The sequence below is a fragment of the Phacochoerus africanus genome, chromosome 3 (genome assembly GCF_016906955.1).
Source record: "Phacochoerus africanus isolate WHEZ1 chromosome 3, ROS_Pafr_v1, whole genome shotgun sequence".
Classification (NCBI taxonomy): domain Eukaryota; kingdom Metazoa; phylum Chordata; class Mammalia; order Artiodactyla; family Suidae; genus Phacochoerus; species Phacochoerus africanus.
In genome coordinates, this window is record NC_062546.1 from 176,817,220 (window position 1) to 176,842,483 (window position 25,264).

At 44.1% G+C, this 25,264-nt stretch overlaps 2 protein-coding genes and 1 pseudogene across 4 annotated transcripts; all 3 read right to left on the reverse strand.

Annotated features, from left to right (window-relative positions):
- Positions 1-592: 592 nt before the first annotated feature.
- On the reverse strand, positions 593-2,257 carry CRYGC (crystallin gamma C). Of its 2 annotated transcripts, none has more exons than XM_047770475.1 (3): positions 2,213-2,257; positions 1,863-2,105; positions 593-933 (listed from the first exon to the last, which is right to left on the reverse strand). In XM_047770475.1, exons 1-3 carry the CDS (start codon positions 2,219-2,221, stop codon positions 661-663), a joined length of 525 nt encoding a protein of 174 aa, XP_047626431.1. In that variant the 5' UTR covers positions 2,222-2,257; the 3' UTR covers positions 593-660. The 2 variants fall into 2 exon arrangements, with proteins under 2 accessions (XP_047626431.1, XP_047626430.1); XM_047770474.1 differs by having other exon boundaries at positions 661-936; positions 2,213-2,221.
- Positions 2,258-10,498: 8,241 nt separating this feature from the next.
- Positions 10,499-12,399, reverse strand: CRYGB (crystallin gamma B). Of its 2 annotated transcripts, XM_047770477.1 has the most exons (4): positions 12,370-12,378; positions 12,028-12,274; positions 11,311-11,320; positions 10,564-10,822 (listed from the first exon to the last, which is right to left on the reverse strand). In XM_047770477.1, the coding sequence occupies exons 1-4, from the start codon at positions 12,376-12,378 to the stop codon at positions 10,564-10,566; spliced, it is 525 nt and encodes a 174-aa protein (XP_047626433.1). The 2 variants fall into 2 exon arrangements, with proteins under 2 accessions (XP_047626432.1, XP_047626433.1); XM_047770476.1 differs by lacking the exon at positions 11,311-11,320 and having other exon boundaries at positions 10,499-10,839; positions 12,032-12,274; positions 12,370-12,399.
- Positions 12,400-21,930: 9,531 nt separating this feature from the next.
- On the reverse strand, positions 21,931-24,255 carry LOC125121981 (gamma-crystallin A-like; annotated as a pseudogene).
- Between the last annotated feature and the right edge of the window lie 1,009 nt (positions 24,256-25,264).

Here is a 25,264-nt window from a genome sequence, read left to right on the forward strand (position 1 = left end):
TGGTCTTGCCTGGGCAGGTGGAAGAGCCAGGGCCAGGGATCGAACATGAGCCACAGCAGCAACCTGAGCCATGGCAGCAACAATTGCTACACCTTTAACACACTGAGCCACTGTTTTAGAATAGAAAGAAAACTCTTCAGCTGAGTCCAAAAATATGGCAATGGCTGATGGCAGCTCTGGCATCAGTTATTTAAAACTGTGCTTGAAAGTAAACAAAGCTTCAGTTCCTTCTACTGTCTGATCTGGCTTTTTGCGAATGGTCTGCCCTTCACCACTCATCTGTGACCCTCTGTGGCCAACGAACACTCCTTGGGTCAGAAGGAAACTGCTGGAATGTTGTTTCTCATGGTCCTCAGCTGAAAGCCTCCTTCCTCCCCATTCACCCTCTCCCATTTCTCTACCGCATCTGCCTTTCTTTCTCAAACAAGCTCTCTCTTTTCTCCGCCCCTACTTTGGAGGCTTTTTCAAAACTCATTCTATTTTGAAGTCCGTCTAGGCCAGATCCCTCCCCCTTTTATCCACTCAACCTTTAACCGCTAGCATCACAGGTGAATGAATGGGCACACGATGAAAGAAAAACAGAAGCCAGCGATTGCCAATGATACAGACTAAATACTTTATTAGGTTCCCAAAGGAGAAAATGGTAGCTGTGAACCTATTTTAGTATAAATCCACCACCCTCCGCAAAGAGCCTGCCTTCGCATCCACAGCCCCCCAGTCCTGGTAGCGCCTGTATTCTTGGGGCCGCAGCAGGTACTGCCGGCCACAGTAGTTGGGCATCTCGTAGAGGACCCAGCAGCCCTCCAGCACGTGGAGGGAGCGGACCTCGCTCAGGTGGAAGCGGTCCTGGATGCAGGAGCAGTCCTCGCTCAGCTCCATCATGAGGCCTTTGTGATCCTCTCGCTCATACAGCCGCAGCCTGTGGGAGCTTGTCTGCTCGGTCCACAGGGAGAAGGAACAGACAAAGCAACCAAGCAAGAGGTGAACTTGGCAGGTTGGGGCATGAGATGGTCAACGTCAAAACTAAGACTCTGAAATTGCTGTGAATGCTGTGTAGGAATCTGTGTTCTACTAGCATTTAACAAATATTTGCATGCTTATTTTTGATTTCTTCTGTAGGAGATGGAATTTTCAAGGTCTGGGTTAGAATCCATCAAAAATGCAAGTATATTGATTCCTAACTCTTAATTCCCTAATTTTTTGATTCCTAGGTAATAACTCAAAGCTATTGTTTGGGAAGAAAATGCATTTTGCCTATATTTTAATATGCATATAACCTCCCAAATTTATACACACACACACACACTCATACATTTACCACTAAAATAGAATTTTTAAAAAATCACATCCTTCATTGGAAAATTTGTTTAAATAATCTGAAATGAGAATTTAACTGATTTTCCAAAAGGTAATAAAGATTACCTTTTCCACAATTGGCCAATACTTTTGAATAGCCTATACTAACCATGGCGCTTTCCGTGTTTACTAGTCTGCAGTGGAAACTAATTTGTTCACTATCAATTCCTTTACTATAGTTCGAAATTAATTGGTTAGAAATATTGTTGCCTTGTATGCCCAACCAGCTTCCCACTTGCAAGTTTTGTTTAATATCCCACTATGACGTTACATTTGTTACAGACAAGTTTTGATGAACCCAATGGCAGCAAAAACTAAAAACAAAACTGACTCCCTAAGTGAATTCTTCCTCATATTCTCTGCTGTTTTCATGGCTGTATCTACCTGGGCTTTGGCAGCTACCTAAAGCCCATTTAACCCTTCGGTGTTTTGAAAGGAAAACCTCCCTCACCCTAACACCCATCATAGGCGCTCAGGCGGCAAGATTGGAATCAAGCCGGACTCACTTGGGGGATGAGGCGGCAGGAGCGGATGGAGTCATTGACGCCCATCCACTGCTGGTAGTCGGGGTAGTCGCCGCGCCGCAGGAAGTACTGGTGGCCCTGGTAGTTGGGGCGCTCATAGAGCATCCAGCAGCCACTGTCCACGCGGATGGAGTTGCAGCGGCTGAAGTAGGGCTGCAGGTTGGGGCAGTCGCTGCTGCACTCATAGCAGCGGCCCTGGAAGCTCCGGTCCTCGTAGAAGGTGATCTGCAAAGGAGGAATAATTCAAAATTAAATCATTTGCTCCCCATAATAGATCTTGTATTAAGGCCTTTTCTTCTTCTTCTTCTCCATTTCACTTGTGTTCCGCTTACCTTCCCCATGGCTGGATGACACGGGTGACGCGAGTTCAATGGGATGGGGCCCTGGCAGCGCGGCGGGTCTATATAGCAGGACGGCTGCTGCGTTGGCAAGAACAACACAAAAGGGGCCCCTGGGGGTGAGTAAGGGGATTTTATGGATCCCTTTACACGCTGCATTCAGTGGAAATGCCTGTCATTCTCTAGTATGTTCTAACGCTGTCCTGTTCGGGTTCTCGATGAGTCCCTAGAGTTGCTTTTATTTGGATTCATGGTGTTTTGTAAATTTATCAGCACATCTGTCTGAACCTTTGACCTGAAACTCACCTCTCTATACATATGATTCAATTATGCCCTGTGTATTTTCTGGGAAAAATCTATGTCTTTGTGGAAGAGGCTCAGAATTCCAGAGAAGCTGTGGGTGAAGCAGAATACCTGAGGCACTAATTTTCCTGAACGACAGAGACCACCAAGCTCTTAAAACCTCTTTCTTTACAGGATTTGTCAATCCAGTGCAGAACACAAACCTGCATTCTGATCTTTGCTAGTTTTAACTGTGTTGACCCAAGTCTTTTAAGACATAACCAATCAGTTCCTCTTTGGTAAGTGCACTTTATGTAACTGAAAATCACCTCCTGGTAGCCAACTCGTGATAGAAAAAAAGAACAGAAAAGAAAGGTTTTTAGGGCCCTTGGGTTCAAGGACTTAGAAGTATATTGCTTTATAAATTGCTTTCCCTTTGCCGGGGTAAGGCAGTCAAGTGGTGGATTCAGAATGTCCACTCAGTAGCCGTGTGAACTTGGCAAGGCACATGGACTTTCAGAGCATGGGTTATTTCATAGTACTTCTCTCATGGGGCATAGTATATTGCATGAGAAAGAGAGAGAGAGGGAAGGAGGAAGGAATGGGGGAGGAAGGAAGGAAGGAAGGGCAGTCTCTAATATTTGGAAGCCAGCCTGACCCTCAGAGCTAGGCCATATTTCCCCATTAGACGTAAACAATCTCACAAAACACTAACTTCAGGCCAGGTTACCCTGAGACCATGATGAAATGAAACATAAGAAGGCCACTTCATGATTCTGTCTAAGCACAGGCAAAAAACAAAGCCAACGTGCCACCCACAAAATACCAGACGCCTCCTCTCTCACGGCTACTTCTTTTCAAGGGCAGCTTTATCCTAGCTCTTTGCTCCCTTCTCCAGGAGTAGATTTATCAAGATACCCAATCATAAAATTACCCCTGCAGTCTGACAACACCCAATCCACAGTGAACGCCTGCCTTTTTGGACACGCCCTCAAGTCAGCCAACCAAAGTACAAATCCCATCATAGTTCTTTCTAACACCCTCTTACGGAGCCAGTCCATGCCTCCGTATGGTGTGTGATCCCCTCACTGTAACCGGTAACAATGGTAACAATCCTGCTTGCTTCACATCGGGTGTTTCTGGTGGTCTTTGGCTAAAGGACACTGACATGAATAAATGGGATTATGTGCTTCATGTTTTTAGCACACGCCTAGGCACAAATGAACACTGAAGGGGTATTTGATGGCAGTCACAGTGACATGTTACTAAGGATGACTTCAGCCTCTTGCTCTCTCTCAAAGATATTCCGTCTTCTCAAAGGTGCCTGAAAAATGTCTCCACCACAGAGCCATTTTGTGGTTTGAAAAAAATTGGTTAAAAGAATTTGCAAGGAACATTAGAAATCACCTAGTGATTTTCAAACTCTAGAGTGCATAAGAACCACCTGTGCTTATTTAAAAAAAGTAATTACCAGGCCCTGACGTCTTCTGAGATTCTGCATCATTAGATCTGGAGAAGACTCTAGGAATCTGCATTGAATCAGCACCAGATTGTTCTTGGAACAAACTTTGAAAAATTCTAATTTTTTCCTTCCCTCTCCCTTTTTTAAAAAAAGTATAGTTGATTTACAATGTTATGTTAGTTTTGAGTGTACAGAAAAGTGATTCGGTGATATATGTTTATATACATATCCTTTTCCAGATTCCTCTCCATTATAGGTTATTACAATTCAATTCCTCATTTTTTTGATATTAAAAACATGTTTTAGCTATCCCCGGTTAATGTTTTATTAGCAATGATAACAATATTCTTCTTCTACATGTAGGCAGAAATGCTCTCTGCTTTGTTCTGAAAAGTCTCACATGTATATAATGAGTGGCTCAAAGCAGAGGTAACAGCATGTAAGTGACTGTGCTGGTAAAAACAGGAAAAAAGATAAAGGGGTCAGAAGGTGAGTATTACTGAACCTTAGCCTTGCCTCAGAATGGCATAGTCTGGACATTTCTCCCAGGGTGATGCCAGGATGATCAGGATCAAAACACACAGAGTCACACTACCGCTGACTGACCGAATGTTTATTTCCCCCCAAATGCACATGTTGGGAGCCCAATCTTTACCATGATGGTACCTGGAGATGGGGCTTTTGGGTGGGAACTAGGTCATGAGGATGGGGCCTCCTGATGGGGTAATGAGAAGAGCCCTGAAACAGCTTTTTTTCTCTCTCTGGCAGGAGAGGAACAGGCAGGAGCCTGTCTGCAGACCAGGAAGTGGGTTCTCACCACCACTGGATCTGCTGGCACCCTGATCTTGCACTTCCAGCCTGCAGAACTAGGAGGAATAAATGTTTGTTGTTTAAGCCACTCAGTCTATGTGTGGTCCCACTGTCTACTTGGTTCTCCAAGCATCTTGTTCATACCAGTGTAATGGTAGTTATCACTTATCTAGTTATTTGATTTAGACATCATTTCTTTGAAATACAAGAAGAGAGTCCCATGAGGGCAAGGACTATTCCATCTCTACTTTTTCTTTTTTGTCTTTTTAGGACTGCATCTGTGGCATGTGGAGGTTCCCAGGCTAGAGGGTCGAATCAGAGCTACAGCTGCCGGCCTACGCCACAGCCACAGCAACACGGATCTGAGCCATGTCTGCAACCTACACCACAGCTCATGGCAATGCCAGATCCTTAACCCACTAAACGAGGCCAGGGATCAAACCTGAATCCCCATGGATGCTAGTCAGATTTGTTTCTGCTGAGCTGTGATGGGAACTCCAATCTCTCTTCTTTTTCTTTCTGTTGAAGCATAGTTAATTTAAATGATGTATTAGTTTCAAGTGCACAGTAAAGTGACTCAGTTATACACACACCCACACCCATACACGTATATATTCTTTTCAGATTCTTTTCCATTCTAGGTTACTACAAAATATTGAGTATAGTTCCCTATGCTCTGCAGTAGGGCCTTGTTGTGTACCTAGTTTCTTAAGTTTAAATTTTATTGAAGTATAGGTGTGTTTACCTCTTTTATGTAGTAATATATGTAACTCCTAGTTTATCTCCATTCCCACCCTCCGCACCTCCCCGCCCCCGCCCCACCCAGCCTTACTTTTGTATTCTCGCTAACTGGCAAAGTGAACTGGCATGTAAAGGTTACTCCATGAATGTCTGGGGGCTGTGAATCTTGTTGCCTCATCTGAAATGCATCATTGTAATAGTCCACGGGACCTATTTCAAATGCTCGGCACAACAGGCCTACACACTCACATCAAAGTTCAGCATTTGCATCTCAATGTGTAGGATGACACAAACACCCCACATTTGATCTATTTAATGAGCCTTTATAACAGGCAAGATGAGCAAGCAGAACCCAGAAAAGAGAAATGTTGTGTTGTCCCCTAAGTCCTCCGCTCCTTCCTAATTCTGTCTAGTTTTTATGTCTCCTGAGATGCCAAATTCGTGTTACAACAGCAGTGACCGATTCCAGGATTTTGCTAGTGTCCGAGGTCCAGTCAGCAGTTGCTGACTTAACCACCCACCTGCTTGCTTCCTAGGACTTAATGCAGCATTTGTATCATATGTGTGCTTGGCTGAATGAGAAGAAGTCATCTGGTTGGCAGCCATGTAGAACAAACTCTCCCAACAAGTAGCTTGGGTAAAGGCCAAGGACCACCAGCATAGTACCAGCCTCTGGGTCTCTTTCTCAGCTCATCTTGATGACCATTGAATAGCTGACAAGAAGATACGAAGCAATTATTGGCCTACCTCCGCTTAACTCCTATGGCTATTCCTCTTGGGACAAATAGACTTTCATGTTAAAAATCTTCAGAGTTTCTGTTGTGACTCAATGGTAATTAGCCCGAGTAGCATCCACGAGGATGCGGGTTTGATCCCTGGCCCCGCTTGGTGGGTTAAGGATCCTGCAATGCCATGAGCTGTGGTATAGGTCACAGACACAGCTTGGATCTGGCATTGCTGTGGCTGTGGCATAGGCTAGTGGCTGCAGCTCTGATTCGACCCCAGCCTGGGAACTTCCATATGCCACAGTTGTGGCCCCCCCAAAAAACTTTTATTTGCACACACACACACACACACACACACAGAAAGAGAGAGAGGTCCCACTGTGGCACAGTGGGATAAGGATCCAATATTCCTGTAGCTACGGCTTGAATTTAGTCCCTGTGCTGGGAACTTCCATATGCCGCAGGTGTGGCTTAAAAAAATAATACATTTCTTCTTGCTTAAGCAATAGGTGGTTGTGATTGCCGGTGTTGCTTTAACAGACCCACAAAGAAGACAATTTGAACTCTGAAAGTCTGGAAGGGAGGGAAGAAGACACCTACCAACATTGGGACCTAACCCTATATGGCAGCAGGGCAGGAAAACTGGAGAGGGAACCCGTACGAGGGGGATATTTTGAGCGTGTAGCTCAATGGAATTGGTCCTTGATACTCTTTTATGGAATAGCTGCTACTTTAGTTTCTTTGCTTGGAGCTTGTATAAAGTTAATCAGGCCAGAAGACACTGTAGATTCAAAGGAAGAAAAGAGGGAAAAAAGAAAGAAAAACATTTAATATCTGGATTCATTACAAACTAGGGAATACAGGAAATGCCAGTGTGTGTAGGGTATGTAGGCTGCTGCCAGGGTTGTCTTGAATTGTTGCTTCATCTTAATGGGGAAGATGTTAGTGGAATCTTGTAGATATCCTTTCTCTGCTTTCACCTCTCCAAGGTCCCAGTGCTGAGAGAGAAGACAGAGAGAAGGAAAGAGGGTAGATTAGGAGTTAGTTTGGGAGTTCCCACTGTGGCTCAGTGGATATGAAACCGACTAGCATCCATGAGGATGCAGGTTCGCTCTCTGGCCTCGCTCAGTGGGTTAAAGATCCAGCATTGCTGTTGCTGTGGTGTGGGCTGGCAGCTGCAGCTCTAATTGGACCCCCAGCCTGGGAATTTCCATATCATAGATGAGGCCCTAAAAAGCAAAAAATTTTTAAAAAAAAATTAAAAAAGAAGGAGTTAGTTTGGGCATAATCTCTTCCTCTGGCCACTCCCCATGGTTGACCTTTTTTTTATGCTGGGGTTGGAGGGTAGATAAGATTCTCTTTGGCTGGAGTTCCCGTCGTGGCACAGTGGTTAATGAATCCGACTAGGAACAATGAGGTTGCGGGTTCGGTCCCTGGCCTTGCTCAGTGGGTTAAAGGATCTGGTGTTGCTGTGGGCTGTGGTGTAGTTTGCAGACACAGCTTGGATCCCGCGTTGCTGTGGCTCTGGCGTGGGCCGGTGGCTACAGCTCCGATTCAACCCCTAGCCTGGGAACCTCCATATGCCGCGGGAGCGGCCCAAGAAATGGCAAAAAGACAAAAAAAAAAAGATTCTCTTTGGCTGAGCCCCAGGGAGAGAAGCAACTTGTAAACTCAATTGATAAATCCAGGATCTCTAATTTTATGCAAGCTTTTGGTTCAGGTGTTTAAGGACAACTGCCATGTCTGAAGTCTGTGATTTTATGGCTACTGGGCAAAAAATGTAAAACTCGGCCCTCTAAGAAGCTTTTGGCTTTCTAATTCATGTTTGCTGTGCTATTATTGGCAAACAGAGGACACTGGCTACCGTCTCTAAGAAGCCAACTGTAGTGTTGGGAGTTTAAAGGTTAAAAAACTGGAATTTCAGAACAATAAATACCAAATAATACAAGACTCTGACAGTTGTGCAGGGAAGGAACCTTTATAAAGAGCCCGCCCATATGCCCCAGTTTGCCTGCAAATGTCCTGGTTCATGCCTCTTACCCTAGGGTTTGGATGTGGAGACCTTGAGTGTGTGGGATGGAAGGAGACTCTACAGAAATGAACAACTATGTGAATACAGCTAAGAACAAAGAGAGGAGCAAGGAAGGGAAGGAAGACCAGGCCATCCAGCGGCAGGTTGGAGCTTACAGACTGACCAGGGCTGGGCCATCTCATATGAAACTTGATATTATTGTGCTTTGATGATCTAAGCATCTCTTCCCCCCAACAATGTCTGTAATAAACCTGGCTGCACACAGGAATGCTTTATGGGAGAGGTGATGCAGGAGTTAAAGGAAAAGGCACTATGCGTCCCATTTGGATCCGTGTAGGGGGAGGGGAGGGGGCGGGCACATGTGGGAGATCAGATGATCCACCCAATGACGAGGCAGGAGTTGGGAGTGGAGAGTGACTGGGAAAAGCATAAACAACTCATTCCCTCTCCAGAATACAAGACACATCGGGTGTATATGTGTTGGGAGAAGTGGGTACACAAAGTCTTCCACCTGCTGTGAGATGGGATTTGGGCCACTTACTAGAATCTCCAAGAATGGGGTGTTTCAAATGAATTTTGACCTGAAGCCATCAGCTTCGTTGAGGAACTTTTTTTTTTTTTTTTGGCTTTTTGCCTTTTCTAGGGCTGCTCCCGCAGCATATGGAGGTTCCCAGGCTAGGGGTTGAATCGGAGCTGTAGCCACCAGCCTATGCCAGAGCCACAGCAACGCGGGATCCAAGCCGTGTCTGCAACCTACACCACAGCTCACATACACCACAGCTCACGGCAACGCCAGATCGTCAATCCACTGAGCAAGGGCAGGGATCGAACCCGCAGCCTCATGATTCCTAGTCAGATTCGTTAACCACTGCACCACAACGGGAATTCCTCACTGAGGAGCTTTTTAAGAAACAGCCCTAAGAACTGAATCTAATGACTGCAGGATGTTATCAAGGACATTGTTTACTCAATATCTTCCTTCCTAGGACCCACAAGAAAATTTTCCTTTATGTTTCAGTACTGGGAATGGTTTGGCTAGTCTTGAATGATGAATTTATTTGTCTTATAGACTCTGTCAGTCATGGAACTGAACTTGTTCTGCTGTCTGTCTGTGTCCAAACCTGGCTCTATCTTCAGCCAACGAAGTGCCTTATAACACCCAGTTTAGGCTCGGACTTCACCGCTGGCTCCCTCTCTCTCCTCTCACTCTCTCACTCTTGTTTTTATTCGGGCTCAATTGCCTCATTCACCTGTTTTTTATTTCTTTCATTTATTATGTCGTAGTTTTTTTTTTTTTAATTGCTGACTTTAATCCATTTTTTAAAATAAAGGAAACAAATCAATCAGACTTCTCCAGAAAATGTCAGTGTCTTATTTTTGATTTAGTATTATTATTTTCCATCAATGGTTGTAGTACTTTACTTTCTATTAAAATGATAGGAGGCTGCATTTTTCCTATGTGCATGTGGTTTTGGTAAAAATCCTGCAATTATTCTACAAAGCACATGCAGCAAAGAGAAGATGAATTCTGTTTGGATGTCTGTTTGCAGGTATTGGGGATGGAATTGGGAGAAAGGGGATGGAGGCTGTTAGAAGGGTAATGGATGCAGTAGGTGAGAGCGACCATTTTGCTGATTTGTTTATGGAGCTAAAGTAAGAGTCTAGATGCTGAGAATGACTTTCCTTATCACTTAAGACTTGGACTCATAGGGAAGATCACCTAGAGGTAATAATTTGAGGTGTGTTTTTTAAAAAAATTTATTTCTTATTTTCTTTTTATGGCTGTACCTGCAGCATATGGAAGTTCCCGGGCTAGGGGTTGAATCGGAGCTACAGCTGGAGCCTATGCCACAGCCACAGCAGCACTGGATCCTTAACCTACTAAGCAAGGCCAGGGATCGAATCTGCATCCTCAGGGATACTCTGGCAGGTTCTTAACCTGCTGAGCCACAATGGGAACTCTTGAGGTGTTTTAGTAAGTACTTTCCTGTCATCGTAACCAGATATACCGTTGTGAGACTAACCACAAATGGCCTGAACCCAGTCAAGCTGAACTTTGAGCCTACATGATCTAGTCTTTACAAGAAGGCTGGCAATAACATCCTCTACTTAATTCCCCTTATTAGATGTTTTTTGCTGTCTTGAAAACATATGTCATCATGTTTGGCCAAGTGTCATTATTGCTTATGGAGGCCAAAGAGATGAAAAGAAAGGCAGGACTCTTTTAGTGCCAGAAACACAAACTAAATCTTTTATTAGCTTCTAAAGGAGAAAAATGGAGAATATAAATACTTCAGTAAAAATCCATCACTCGTCTTAAAGAACCAACTTTGGCATTCATGGCCCCCCAGTCAAGATATCTCCTATACTCCCCAGGCCTCAGCAGGTACTGCCTTCCCCTGTAGCTGGGCATCTCGTAGAGGACCCAGGAGCCCTCCAGCACATTGAGGGAGTGGATTTCATTGAGGTGGAAGCGGTCCTGAAGAGAGAGACAATCGTCTGTGATCTCTGACATCTGTCCCCTGAAGTCGTCTCTCTCGTAGATCCTCATTCTGTAAGTGCCGGCATGCTGGGGTGGCAGACAGAAAAGGAAAGTAAATGAGCACCAGTAGAAATGAAAGGTCTGGCCCCTGCACCTCCCTGGTCCCACCTGCCCAGGCATTCTCTTAGTCCCAGTTTGCTTCCAGCACAATCACGTTGCAGAGTTAAGGAGCTTTCCTAGCCCCCCATCACCTGCCTGTGAATCAAGCAATTTATGGACTAAGCCTGGAACAGACTCTGTCCTTGGGAAGGAAACTTTGTCTGAAATAAGATTGATCATTTGAGAGTTTGTTATTAAAGTCCTTCTCAAAGGAGAAAAATGAGAAGCATGGGAAGTAAAGCCTCATTTGACATACTATCCTTATAAAAAGGAATCAACCTTTACCTATTTTCTATAAGACTAATGTTTTGGTTTTCCCGTACATGATGGAATATAGGCTTATTAAGCTCCTGGAAAGAATAAGATGGCACGAGCCTCATTTTCAGTTCAGATTTCAACCTATGTGATGCTTAAGCTTCCGTTCTTGCCCCTACGCCCCACTTTGTCCCCTCAGCAGCAGGCACCACCTTCCTGAGGCTCTGTTTGGATGACACTATATTCCATACCCACCCCCAGCCCTCCACCCCCCACACGCACCCACCCATTCTTCTAAGAACTCTGCCATTGCTCTCCAGGAAATACCCAACCTCTACCTTTAGTTTTGGATGTGGTCTTTCCTCTAATTTCTACCCCTAAGAGCGCTAATAGGTAGTGACCATAAAATTGGAATAGAAACCAGGGGACCTGTCTTCTCTAGAGGATAATCCAAGAGACCAGCAAGCCAAAGCAAGCACAAGCCTTTTGTCAAGTAAGCAGACATGGATGGTACTGATATATTTTGATATATTAGATTCCTGAGTTGAGGCTGCTTGAAATGGACCATTTTTTAAGCAATTCTATCTTGAACAAATGATCATTTCAGTCTCTTCTATGTCCTGCTTTTTCCTAATGTTTCTGATGTTTCAATTTTTGATTACATTTAAAACATAATACTGGGAACATGTACGGGGGTGGGGGCAGGGGGGAGACATCACAGGCTGTTTTCTGAGACACGCTTCTGGAATGAACTGCACGCCCTGGGCTCACGTCTTTCTGCTCTCTCGTTGGAACGATTTGGTTGAAGAGTGCTATTTTTTAATGGCTTTGATTTGCCAAGAGATGAAAACAGACCCACACTCACATGCGGGATGAGGCGGCAGGAGCGGATGGAGTCATTGACGCCCATCCACTGCTGGTAGTCGGGGTAGTCGCCGCGCCGCAGGAAGTACTGGTGGCCCTGGTAGTTGGGGCGCTCATAGAGCATCCAGCAGCCGCTGTCCACGCGGATGGAGTTGCAGCGGCTGAAGTAGGGCTGCAGGTTGGGGCAGTCGCTGCTGCACTCGTAGCAGCGGCCCTGGAAGCCCCGGTCCTCGTAGAAGGTGATCTGCAAAACAGAAGATGTGGGAGCATGGGGCGATTTGCCCGCGCTGAAGATGCCGCGACAGCGCAAAGGTGGAGCCGCGGATCACAGGCACTTACCTTTCCCATTTTGGAGAGAGGGCGCAGGAGGTGTTCTCCGGGTGGTGTGTGGGACTAGGGGGAGTGCCGCTGTATATATAGCAGCCCTGACTGCTGCCTCCGCAGTAAATCACACAAAAGGGGCCCATTTCGGTGAGTAAGGGGATTTGCCAGCTCTCCGTTCCCCCGCCCCCTGGTCATTGGGGTTAGCTGAATGTTTACTCTCATTCTCTCTGGTAGGTTCGGGTTGTTCTCATTCACTAAAGCTGTTATTGCCACCAAAATGAAAAGACTCTTTAGAAGGTCGAGCGAAATTCTATCCCCATGCTTGTATTTTATAGCCTGCTCTGCTTTAATTGACTCCTTTAAGGTAATTAAATGAAGCAATGTGTTCTGCTCAGGGACTCGTTTTAAAACAAAAATAAAAACAAAAGTTCGTGAAAACCAGAATTTATATAATATAAAATCTCAAGGAAGAGGGAGTCAAGTGAAGCCGTCTGTGAAAGTGCTTTGAAAAGCGTAAAGCTTAGATCAAATTCAAGATCATGGGTGTTGTTGTTTTGGGGCCTATCCTGAGAAAAGTTAATACTTGACTGTACATTTGTGGGCTCCCTGAGACTGGGTATTATCTCTTGTTCCTTCCTGCCCCTGAGCCCTAGGGCAGGGGGTGGGCACACAGTAGGCCCTCAATACTTGGTTTTGACCTGAAGGAAAGCAGTTAGTTATAACCTTCCTCCCTGTCTCCTATCTCCCTGGGAGCTTACATCCTTCCTTCTCCTGACAGTTGGCCCAGAGACTTGCTGGCTCTGTGGGGTCCCTGGCCTCCTTCACATATCCTAAGATCAGGAGTTCCCGCTGTGGAGCGGTGGGTTAAGAATGTGATTGCAGCAGCTCTGGTTGCTGTGGAAGCATGGGATCTGTCCCTGGCCCTGCACCATAGGTTAAGGATCCAGTGCAGGGCAGGTCACACCTGAGGCTTGGATTCAATCCCTGGCCGGGGAACGTCCATATGCCACAGGTGCAGCCATAAAAGAAAAAAACAAAACGTCCTAAGATCTGTCTTTCTGCTTCACCATGATATCTCCTGCTCATTTGAAAAGGGCGTGTGAGTTAGTGTAAGGAATAATGTAGAAACTCTCAAGATACCACACCCCCTACCTCCTCAGACTTTTGAGAGGCTGGACAGCATTCAGGCCAAACAACAGGTCATCTCGATAGTATGGATCTCACAGTGTGGTATGGGGACCCCAAAGTCCCTGAGATGCTTTCAGGGGGTTCACAAGGTCAAAACAGTTTTCATAATAATACCAAGATATTGTTTGCTTTGTTTACTCTTATTCTTTCACAAGTGTATAATGGAGTTTTTCCAAAGGCTTAACATTATTCAAGAGATTTGTTAGAATGTAAAGCAATACCAGTCTTTTCATTCATTGCTTTTGCTTTGGAAAATATGGTTATTATTCATAAAATATGTTGTTTCTGTTAACATGTAATACGTTTACTACCCAAGGCTCTTCCTATAAAAAGGGAATCCCATCATAGGTAGGGGTCTCTCAATTGGAATAGAACCAACACAGAATCCAGCAGATACCCAGGCCCTGGCATGACCTTCCGTGGAATGATAAAGAGTATAGATGGATATAGGCCGACTGCAGTCTACTTCATAGCCTAGCTCCTGTGACATTGTAGAATTCATCCCGATCTCATGCAAAACTGGTGGCAGCGTTAACAGAGCCCTGAGGCAGACCATTCTATTAAGACATTTTAGGGATCAAATAAAACACCTAGAAATAAAACACAGCTGTCCCTTGTTATTCATGGAGGATTGGTTCCAGAACCTCCGTGAATACCAAAATCTGCAGATGCTCGAGCCCCATATTTAAAATGGTGTAGCAACCTATGCACAGCCAACCATATACTTTATTTATTTTTAGGGCCCTACCTGCGGCATATGGAGGTTTCCAGGCTAGGGGTCGAATTGGAGCTGCAGCTGCCAGCCTACACCCCAGCCACAGCAATGCTAGATTCTTAACCCACTGAACAAGGTCAGGGATTGAGCCTGCGTCCTCTGGATAATAGTTGGGTTCGTTACCCCTGGGCCACAACGGGAACTCCTTCCCATGTGCTTTAAATCATCTCTAGGTTATTTATAATACCTAGTACAATGTAAATTCTCCGAAGACAGTAGTAAATACATTTCAAATGATATGGGAATAGTTGCCAGTGTGAGGCAAATTCATTGTGTCTTGAAACTTTCCGGATTTTTTAAAAAATATTTTTGATCTGTAATTGGTTGAATTCATGGATGCAGAACTCGCAGAGACAGAGGGTCGACCGTACTGGTTCAGGAGACTGGTGAGAACATTAACCTTATCTGCTGATTTCAAAGTCCTGGGAAAGGTTGAGTCAGAGGCCTGCACATGAAGCCTTTCATTTGTATAGTCAGCTTCTAATGTGAGAGCATCAGGGACCTGGCCTGGGTCAGGAAGGGGGGTGAGTGGTGCTTTTGGGGCCTGCATCATTGGCTGGTGGAAGAGCAAGTGCTTGCAAAGGACATTACCGGTGAGCACCTACCTCACCTAGCCCATGTCTTTCTTTCACACTGCTTCCTCTAAAGCTCTTTTTCCCCCCGTGATACTCACAAGCACTGTGAAATTATTGAATAGGCCCCATTTCTGAAGAACACATTCATGGGGCAATGGCTACATCCATCTATCCATCCACAGGCCTGCAGTTTCTATTACTGCTCTTATAATTGTGTAGTTGCTTATCCTCCCCAAGCTTCAGTTTTCTCATTTGTAAAAGGGAATGACAACAAAAGTGATGAGAGAGTGGACTTGAGAAAACACATGGTAAATTATAAAATCATGGCAGAGGTAAATAAAAAATTATATATTTATATTTTAATAAATGCTAAAGAAGCCCGAGGCTGAATCAGGAAGAAATAAAAAATATGAACAGACCAACTACCAGCAATGAAATTTAGTCAATAATAATTAAAAAAAAAACTTCCCCAAAACTAAATGGCCAGGGCCAGAGAAATAGATGAGGGAGACTAGGAGGTACAAACTTTCAGTTACAAAATAAATGAGTCTTGGGTATGAAATGAACAGTGTGGGGAATATAGTCAATATCTTTTTTTTTTTTTTGTCTTTTTGTCTTTTTGTCTTTTCTAGGGCCGCTTCCGTGGCATGTGGAGGTTCCCGGGTTAGGGGTCTAATAGGAGCTGTGGCCACCGGCCTACACCACAGCCACAGCAACGCGGGATCCGAGCCATGTCTGTGACCCACACCACAGCTCATGGCAATGCCGGATCCCTAACCCACTGAGCGAGGCCAGGGATCAAACCCACAACCTCATGGTTCCTAGTGGGATTCGTTAACCACTGTGCCATGACGGGAACTCCGATATCTAATATCTTTTATGGCGACAGATTACAGCTAAACTTATCCTGGTGATCATTTTTAAATATCGAATCACTGTTTTCTGTATGGGAACTAACAGTGCTATAGGTTAATTATACTTCAAAAACAAACAAACAAAACTCATAAAAAAGAGATCATATTTGGGGTTGCCAGAGATGGGAGGTCAGGGTAGGTGGAGGCAGTCAAAAGGTACAAACTTCCAGTTATAAAATAAACAAGTCCTGGGGATATAATGTATAACCTGACAAAGATAATTAACATTGCAGTAAGTTGTATATGCATGTAATTAAGAGGGTAAATCCTGGGAGTTCCCGTCGTGACTCAGTGGTTAACAAATCCCACTAGGAACCATGAGGTTGCAGGTCCGATCCCTGGCCTTGCTCAGTGGGTTAAGGATCCAGCATTGTCATGAGCTGTGGTGTAGGTTGCAGACGTGGCTTGGATCCTGTGTTGCTGTGGCTCTGGTGAAGGCTGGCCCCTGTAGCTCCGATTAGACCCCTAGCCTGGGAACCTCCATATGCCGCGGGAGCATCCCTAAAAAAGAAAAAAAAAAAGACAAAAGAAAAAAAAAGAGTAAATGCTGAGTTTTCATCACAAGGAAAATATATTTTTTCTGTTTCTTTTATGTTGTAAGAGATAATGGATGTCCACCAACCCCACTGTCATCATTTTATGGTCTATGCAAGTCAGATCATTATGTTTCACACCTTAAACTTGTGCAGTGCTGTATGTCAAGTATATTTCAATAAAACCAGGGGGAAAAACTCAAAACAAATACAGAACAAAAAAAAGGAGGTTAATAAATCAATGCTTGCAATAAAAAATACTAAAGTTGATAATATTAATAGCATCCCTTGGTAATCAATTAAAAATAAATGTGTTTCTGCAGACTCAGACATACAGAACAGACTTGTGGTTGTGGGGGGTAGGAGAGGAGGGAGTGAAGGGACTGGGATTTGGGGGTGAGTAGATGCAAACTGTTACATTTAGAATAAACAATGAGGTCCCACTGTAGAGCGTGGGGAACTATATCTAGTTTTGGAATCAAACATGGTGGAAGATAATATAAGAAAGGTAATGTGGACTTCCCGTTGCGGCGCAGTGGTTAACGAATCCGATTAGGAACCATGAGGTTGCGGGTTCGGTCCCTGCCCTTGCTCAGTGGGTTAACGATCCGGCGTTGCCGTGAGCTGTGGTGTAGGTTGCAGACACGGCTCGGATCCCGCGTTGCTGTGGCTCTGGCGTAGGCCGGTGGCTACAGCTCCGATTCGACCCCTAGCCTGGGAACCTCCATATGCCACGGGAGCGGCCCAAGAAATGGCAAAAAGACAAAAAAAAAAGAAAGATAATGTGTATATATGTATGACTGGATCACTTTATTGTACAGCAGAAAGTGGCACAACATTGTAAATCAACTATACTCTAAAAAAATTAAAAAGAAAAATAAATACATTTCTAGATTTCAATGTCACAGTGTCTGCTTTTGCTTAGGGTATGGAGACTAAATGGGATCAATGGATATTTTCTATATTGAAACACTTGGGTCTAATTTAGCAAAGCTTCTTTGTTTAGTAATTTTAGTTTCACAATCAGAGGATGACCATCGTTTGTATGTGATCTTGAGCAAGAGACCAAGAGGAGGAATGACATATGTGACAACCTGCAGACCGAATGGAGTTGTCAAAGTCCACCCACTGCTGGGAATGGACACACCAGCCGGGAGCATCCAGCTCTTGCCGTTTACTTGCATGCACTAAGTTGCTGTAGCTGAAGCAGGACTGTGGGTAGCAGTGATCACGGCTGCACTCTTTGGAGGGAATCTGCAGTGGAACACACCAACAGCAAGGGAAATCCTCCAGGAACAAGTTACCATGAGTTCATTGACAAGCCCCTATTCTAAGCCCACTTCACTGTGGCTAGTGGACTTCGGATGCAGAAGCCAGAGGCATAATCATCTGTAACAGAGGCTTAGGACAGTAGGTGCGTGTGTGTGTGTGTGTGTGTGTGTGTGTGTGTGTGTGTGTGTGTGTGTGTGTGTGTGGTGTATACTCCCGTGTGTTTCAGATCTAGCCAGTGATTTAGGCCTCATTTAGCTAACAATAGAATTTTTCCCTTTTTCCCACTTGCATGTCATCAAGGAGGTTTTTTTGGTGTGTGTATTTAACTTGTAGTCCTTATGACATTATGTATCCTTTCTCAAAGTTTTTTGGAGGCCTTTGAAGCTGTGTGGAAAAGAAAAATCCACATATATAAGAACGTAGTTGGAAGACGTGTCCTTGCTTTCATTGTTGTATTGAACCCTTTTATGGTTAAGTAGAGAAACAGTAGAAGGAGACCCAAGTTACACTGAAAACTGTGGGTACATTCGTTTAAAATCTTGACAGTGTAGAAGAGTTAACTAGGGAGATCCCCCCCGCCCCCCCTCCCCCCCCCTCCGGCCAACCCATCCTCCTATTTCTTTTCCTTCTTCCCCCTCCCCCTCCTCTCCCCTCTCCCCCTCCCCCCTCCCCCTCCTCTTCCCCTTCTTTTTTGTCTTTTTAGAGTCATACCCATGGCATATGGAAGTTCCCAGGCTCAGGGTCGAATCAGAGCTGCAGCTACCAGCCTTACACCACAGCCACAGCAATGCCATATGGGAGCTGCATCTGCAACCTACACCACAGCTTACAGCAATTCTGGATCCTTAACCCACGGAGGGAAGCCTTGGATTGAACCGGCATCCTCATGGATACTAGTCGGGTTCGTTACCACTGAGCCACCACAGGAACTCCCCATCTGTGAGGATCTGTGAGGATCTGGGCCTAATACTGGAACACTGTGTTACAGAAAATTGCCTTCCAAATGACAAGACTATACAAAGCACATATTAATTTGGGGCCCAAGGAGAGCCAAATTGCCTTAGCTTCCGTACTGTATGGTGATGACACAGTCTTAAGAATGTCAGGTTCCAAGGCTAACGCAGGGAACAAAATCATTCATTTAGGAGCCATTAAAGTTACCTGGGGCCTGTTAGATGCCTCAGTGGAAACAGATCTCCTCCCTCCCCCCCTCCCCGCAGACACACACGCATGTTCTAGTTTGTAGGCTAGGTTTTTCAGAAGCATTTGCAGACTTCTTTCTCTGGTCTCCCAGATGAAACCTTTGGAGTTCATGGGCACATCATTGACATGCTCCTGCTGAAGGAAGCACGTCCGCTTTAACTTAAGTGGGTAGGAGCTCCTTTTGTCCACACCCCTTATCTTACAGAGAAGGAAGTTTGTGGCATATGAAGCTTTGCTAGATAAAAGGCTGTTTTCTAAACCCTCAAGTTCACCAGATTAAAACAGAACAATACTTCAAGTTAACAAAATTATTTTCAGTGAGACTTGTCACCTGATTTTTTTGTTGTTGTTGAAACAGAGCTTGATTACCCAAATTACCATGAATTACCCAAAGAGAGGAGAATGCACTATGCCTACACCACAGCCACAGCAATGAGGGATCCAAGCCGCATCTGCAACCTACACCACATCTCATGGCAACCCTGGATCCTTAACCCACTGAGAAAGGCCAGGAATGGAGCCTGAGTTTTCATGGACACTAGTCAGGTTCATTACCACTGAGCCATGATGGGAACTCCCAGACAAAAAGTTTATAAATGTTTTCTCCCATTCAGTGGGCTGCCTTTTTCCTTTCTTGATTGTATCCTTTGATGTAAAAAAGGCTTTCATTTTTTTGGCTGTGCCATGACCTGCAGAAGTTTCCAGGCCAGTGATTGAACCTGCACCATAGCAGTGACCCAAGCCACAGCAGTGACAGTGCCGGATCTTTAACTGCTAGGCCACCAGGGAACTCCTAAATGGTTTCAATTTTGATAAAGTCCAGTTTATTATTTTTATTGTTACCTGTGCTTTTGGTGTCATATTTAAGATATCATTGTCTAATAAAAGATCACAAAGATGTATGTCCAGGTTTATCTTCTGAGAGTTTTACAGTTTGTATTCTTATATTTAAGTCTTAGATCTATTTTGAATTAATTATTATTATTTTTAAATAGTTTTTTCTCCAATACAATTTTTTTCTACTGTACAACATGGTGATCCGGTTATACATACATGTACACACTGTACTTTCCCACATTATCCTGCTCCATCATAAGTGACTGGACATAGTTCCCAGTGCTACACAGCAGGATCTCATTGCTCATCCATTTCAAAGGCAATAGTTTGTATCTATTAACCCCAAGCTCCCCAACCACCCCATTCCCTCCCTCTCCCCCTTGGCAACCACAAATCTATTCTCCAAGTCCCTGATTTTCTTTTCTGTAGAAAGGTTAATTTGTGTCTTATATAATAGATATATTTTTATATGTGGTATGAAATAGGGATCTAACTTTATTCTTTTGCACCTGGATATCCAATAGTAACAGCACCATTTATTGAAAAGCTGTTCCTTCCCAATAGAAATTCTTAGCACCCTTGTCAAAAACCCAATAAATATGGAGTTATTTCTGACTCTCAAGTCTATTCCGTTCATCTATATGTCTATCCTATGACAGTACCTCATTGTCCTGATTACTGACAATTTGTAGTAAGTTGAAATTGAGAAGCGTGAGTACTCCTGCTATGTTCTTCTTTTCTCAAGATTGTTTTAGCTATTCTGGGTCCCCTGCAATTCCATTTTTTTTTTTTTTTTTTTTTTTTGCTTTCTAGGGTTGCCCCTGCAGCATGTGGAAGTTTCCAGGCTAGGGGTTGACTCAGAGCTTCAGCTGCCAGCCTATGCCACAGCCACAGCAATGCTGGATCCAAGCCACATCTTCAACCTTCACCACAGCTCATAGCAATGCTGGAACCTTAACCCACTGAGCGAGGGCAGGGATCAAACCTGCGTCCTCATGGATACTAGCTGGGTTCATTACTGCTGATCCACAATGGAAACTCCCCATATGAATTTTTAAATCAGCTTATCAACTTCTATGAAGAAGTTAACTGGGACCAAGGACTATTTTTGCTTCTTGTAAATTTGTAGAAAGAATTAGCCTTCTGGGAGAACAGCTTGACTCTAACGGAAAGAAGTCCAAGAGAGTATGCAGGATAACAAATAGTTCTACTTCATTCTACATAATTGAGTCTTTGACAATTGAATCTTGATAAAAGTTCATGATAGGGTCCAAAATAAAAATGACTACATTGCACTGTTGAATTTGGGGGAACACTGAGCATACATTAATTTCTTACACTTACATGTGTACAATCATTTAAAGATTACAAAGTGTGCTCACAATCTTTCCCCATCTTTTTATCATAATTATCCTGGAAACTAGTGAGGCAGGAATTTATTATCACCTGTAGTTTTCAATAAGGCCGTTTAGGCACAGAGAGAATAAGAAGTGACTTGCTCAGAGAGATAAGCTGGTAAGAGTTAAAACCAGGAGAGTCCCTTAAAAACTAGTCTGAGTTGATCACTCGACTAGTAAATAGCTAAAAACTCAGGCCCTTTAACTCTTTTTTTTTTTTTTTTTGATTTTATGACTGCACTCGAAGCATATGGAAGTTCCTGGGCCAGGAACTAAATCTTGAAGCTGCAGCTGTGACCTATGCCACAGCAAGGCTGTATCCCCTAACCCATTGTGCTGGCCATTGAACCCGAGATTTGGCAGCCACCTGAGCCACTGAAGTTAGATTCTTAACCCACTGCACCACAGCAGGAACTCCCATGGCCCTTTAACTCTTAATTTAACACTTCTCGTACCAGATGACCTCAAGGTGACCCAACTTTCTTGACGTTGGGAGTCCTGCTTAAAACCCCCTCTCTTCACTCCGTGTTTCTTGGCTAATCTTATCTGAGTCTTCAGCTGCCCTGATCTCTCAGAAATCCCTTGTCTTTGGTGTCCCAGCCACGAGTGGCTCTATATTTTCTCCTCGATATGGGTTTAGTAGTTTCTCATCATGTTGCTTCCCTCTCTCCCTCAGATTGTGGGTTGTAGAAGCTGAGTCAGCGTTTCATGACCTGAGTGGGGACTTCATATACAGCTGCCTGATCAGCAGGAAGGAAGCAGACCTTCCACACACTTGACCTTCAGGGTCAGGTGAGTTGCCAAGGGTCACCATTTATTAAAATTCAGTGATTATTTAAGATGAACAAGAGTCACTAAGTGCCGGGAACAGAAGTTGTATATTTAGTGCATTTCTATGTGGATCTGAACAAGAAAAACACAGCCTAGTACAAATCGAGGGCCCACTCGGGCATCCAGGGCTCCCCAGTCGTGGTAGCGCCTGTAGCCCCCTGGCCGCAGCAGGTACTGCCGCCCCAGGTAGTTGGGCATTTGTAGGGGAGCCGCCAGCCCTTCAGCACGTGGAAGAAGTGGACCTCATTGAGCCAGAAGTGGTTGTGGATGCAGGAGCAGTCCTCTGTGAGCTCGGATACCAAGCCTCCCTAGTCCTCTCACTCGTACAGCCTTATCCCATGAGAGCTGGTCTGTTGGGACAAGAAACCAAAGACAAAAACTAAGCTGTGGGCATCTTTGGTATCAATAACCATGACTGACTCAGCCTGCAGCTTCATGAAACAGAGTTTTCAGACCATCCCGTCATGTCTGTATCCTCTCCTACATTGTTGCTCTGAGAAATTAGGGAGGGTATTAAAGTAAAATTTACCTGACCAGGGGTCTATCTTGCGGAAGAAACAAGCATCGGGAGTTCCCGTTGTGGCTCAGTGGTTAACAAATCCGACTAGGAACCATGAGGTTTCGGGTTCGATCCCTGGCCTTGCTCAGTGGGTTAAGGATCTGGTGTTGCTGTGAGCTGTGGTGTAGGCTGGCAGCTACAGCTCCAATTAGACCCCTAGCCTGGGAACCTCCATGTGCTGTGGATGCAGCCATAGAAAAGATAAAAAAAAAAAAAAGAAGAAGAAGCAAGCATCGAAATAAAGTCAATAAACAAGATCCCTTTGTAAAAAGCCATCTACTCACAACCGTATTTAGTGAGTCTGCAGAGAGGATTTTTAACTCCCTTTTCCATTATGACTGCATATAACTGAATCCTGCTAAGCTGGGGTTTTTTTAAGAGTCGGACATGGGTTTTAAGTCACTTTTGTGTTCGTCGTTTACAGCAATTCGTATTTACTCTGAGTCCACATGCTTGACATTTTGCCAAGTTCCTTGTACCGCTTGGGTTTCTCGTCTCAAAGAAATTCCTATGTTGTTTGTACCTCATTGGGAATCTGCAAATTTCTCCAGCCCAGTTTTGGTTTCACATCTTGAATCTACTTGCCACCCCGCATAATTTGGTGTCATTAGGATGTAGAAACATAAGCTCCACGTGCTTAAAGGACGTGAAGCAGCACTTTGGTGGGGACCATGGCCCGTGAAGCCCTAGTTAATGATCTGTCTCTGACCCTAGTAAGAAATTAGTTGAAAACAACTACTGGAATACAAGGAACAACTTACAAGCTGAAGCATATTATTCCAGTTTCTAGATCCGAATGTCACAGGGAATGTATTGAAAACAATTGCCAATAGTGTCAGAATGCATTGTACCTATGTTGGTCTCCTGTAGTCTGTTAGTGGGTTTTTTGTTTGTTTGTTTGTTTTTCTTTTTAGGGCTGCACCTGTGGCATATGGAAGTTCCCAGGCTGGGGTCGAATTGGAGTTGTAGCTGCCGACCTACACCACAGCCCACGGCAATGCCAGATCCTTGACCCACTTAGTGAGGCCAGGGATGGAACCAGCATCCTCTTGGATCCTAGTTGGGTTTGTTAACCGCTGAGCCACGATGGAAGCCACTCCCTGTTAGTGTCTTCATCACTGAAAAAATAATGATTTTTCTTTACTGAACAAGGGCATTTTTATTTATAAATTAGGAATCAGCTAGATACTAACAAATTCAATTTTAGGAGCTATGTTGTGATTTATTGCGCCTAACACAATCTGTCTGATTTTTTTTAACTGCTTTACTGAAATGAGTTTAAATGTTTCCATATGATAATATAGTACAGGCAATTGATTTTTTTTTTAAATGCTTGAGAGTCAGACATGGCAATTTTGCTGTGAACACTAGTCCTGAGCTGAGACAAACTGACTTCTGTAAACAAGAACTTCTGGCCATGGATTAGCGAGGCTTTCACGGCAGTCAGGTTGACGTAAGACTCGTATAAGGAATTGGGCAGTAGCAGCGGATGGAGTCATTGACGCCCATCCACTGCTGGTAGTCGGGGTGGTCACCACGCCTCAGGAAGTACTGGTGGCCCTGGTAGTTGGGGTGCTCATGGAGCGTCCAGCAGCTGCTGTCCACATGGATGGAGTTGCAGCGGCTGAGGTAGTAGGGCTGCAGGTTGGGGCAGTCGCTGCTGCACTCATAGCAGTGGCCCTAGAAGCCCCGGTCCTCGTAGAAGGTGATCTGCAGGTGGAAAACAGGAAGTCAGCTGGATGGTAGACCCCACCCCACATGCACAATAGACATTCAACAGGCATGGTAGGGCCCCTCAGTTGGCTCACCTTTCCCATGATTGTTGACAGCAGATGATCAGCGTCCAGTGTGATGGGACAAATGTGGCAGCTGGTATATATAACAGGACGGCTGCTGTGTTGGCAAGGACAGCACAAAGGGGGCCTTGGGGTAGTGTGCGAGGGCATTTTTATGTTCTTTCTTTTTTCATTTTGGATCATGGGGCAGGGGGTCTCATTCTCTCCGGCCTTTTCGGGTTCTTCTCACTTGTTCCAGTGAAAGGAATTGAAGTCGCAGAGCCATTATGACCTTGGAGATAAAGGATGCACAGCCTATGCAGCTCTCTAGAAATACATTATGTGCCCAGTGTTTTGTAAAGTTCGCCTATGGAAACTGCTAAGATGAAGTCAGTGGTTCTCTCTGGGGTGATTCCTGACAATCCTATGAGTTCCAAAAGAATTTGAAGTGCTAAGAGCAACAACAACAAAAAATCCTCTAACTGAAAGATAATTACATTTCCTAAATTATCTCATCAGTATTATATGGTTTTGGTAAAAATATTTTGTGTATGTTTAGGTAAGAAAAAATATATATACATATATATAACAGTGTATATATATACGCCAAGATATCAATCATGGTTACCAACAAATGGCAAGATATAGGGTTTTTTTTTTTTCTTCTTCCTCTTCTTTTTTAGGGCCACATCTGTGACATAGGGAAGTTCCCAGGCAGGAGTTGAATCAGAGCTGCAGCTTCTGGCCTACACCACAGCCACAGCAACACTGGATCTGAGTAGCATCTGTGACTTCCAAGGAACTCCAAGATATAGGTGTTAGTTTTATGTTTAATTTTAGTTTTATGTTTAATTTCCTATTATTTAAATACATATTACTTTTGTGACATAAAAAATAAATTCCATTTGTGTGTATATATATATATATATATATATATATATAAGTGTGTATATATATATATATATATTAGTGTGTATATATATATATATATATATTAGTGTGTATATATATATATATATATATATTAGTGTGTATATATATATATATATAT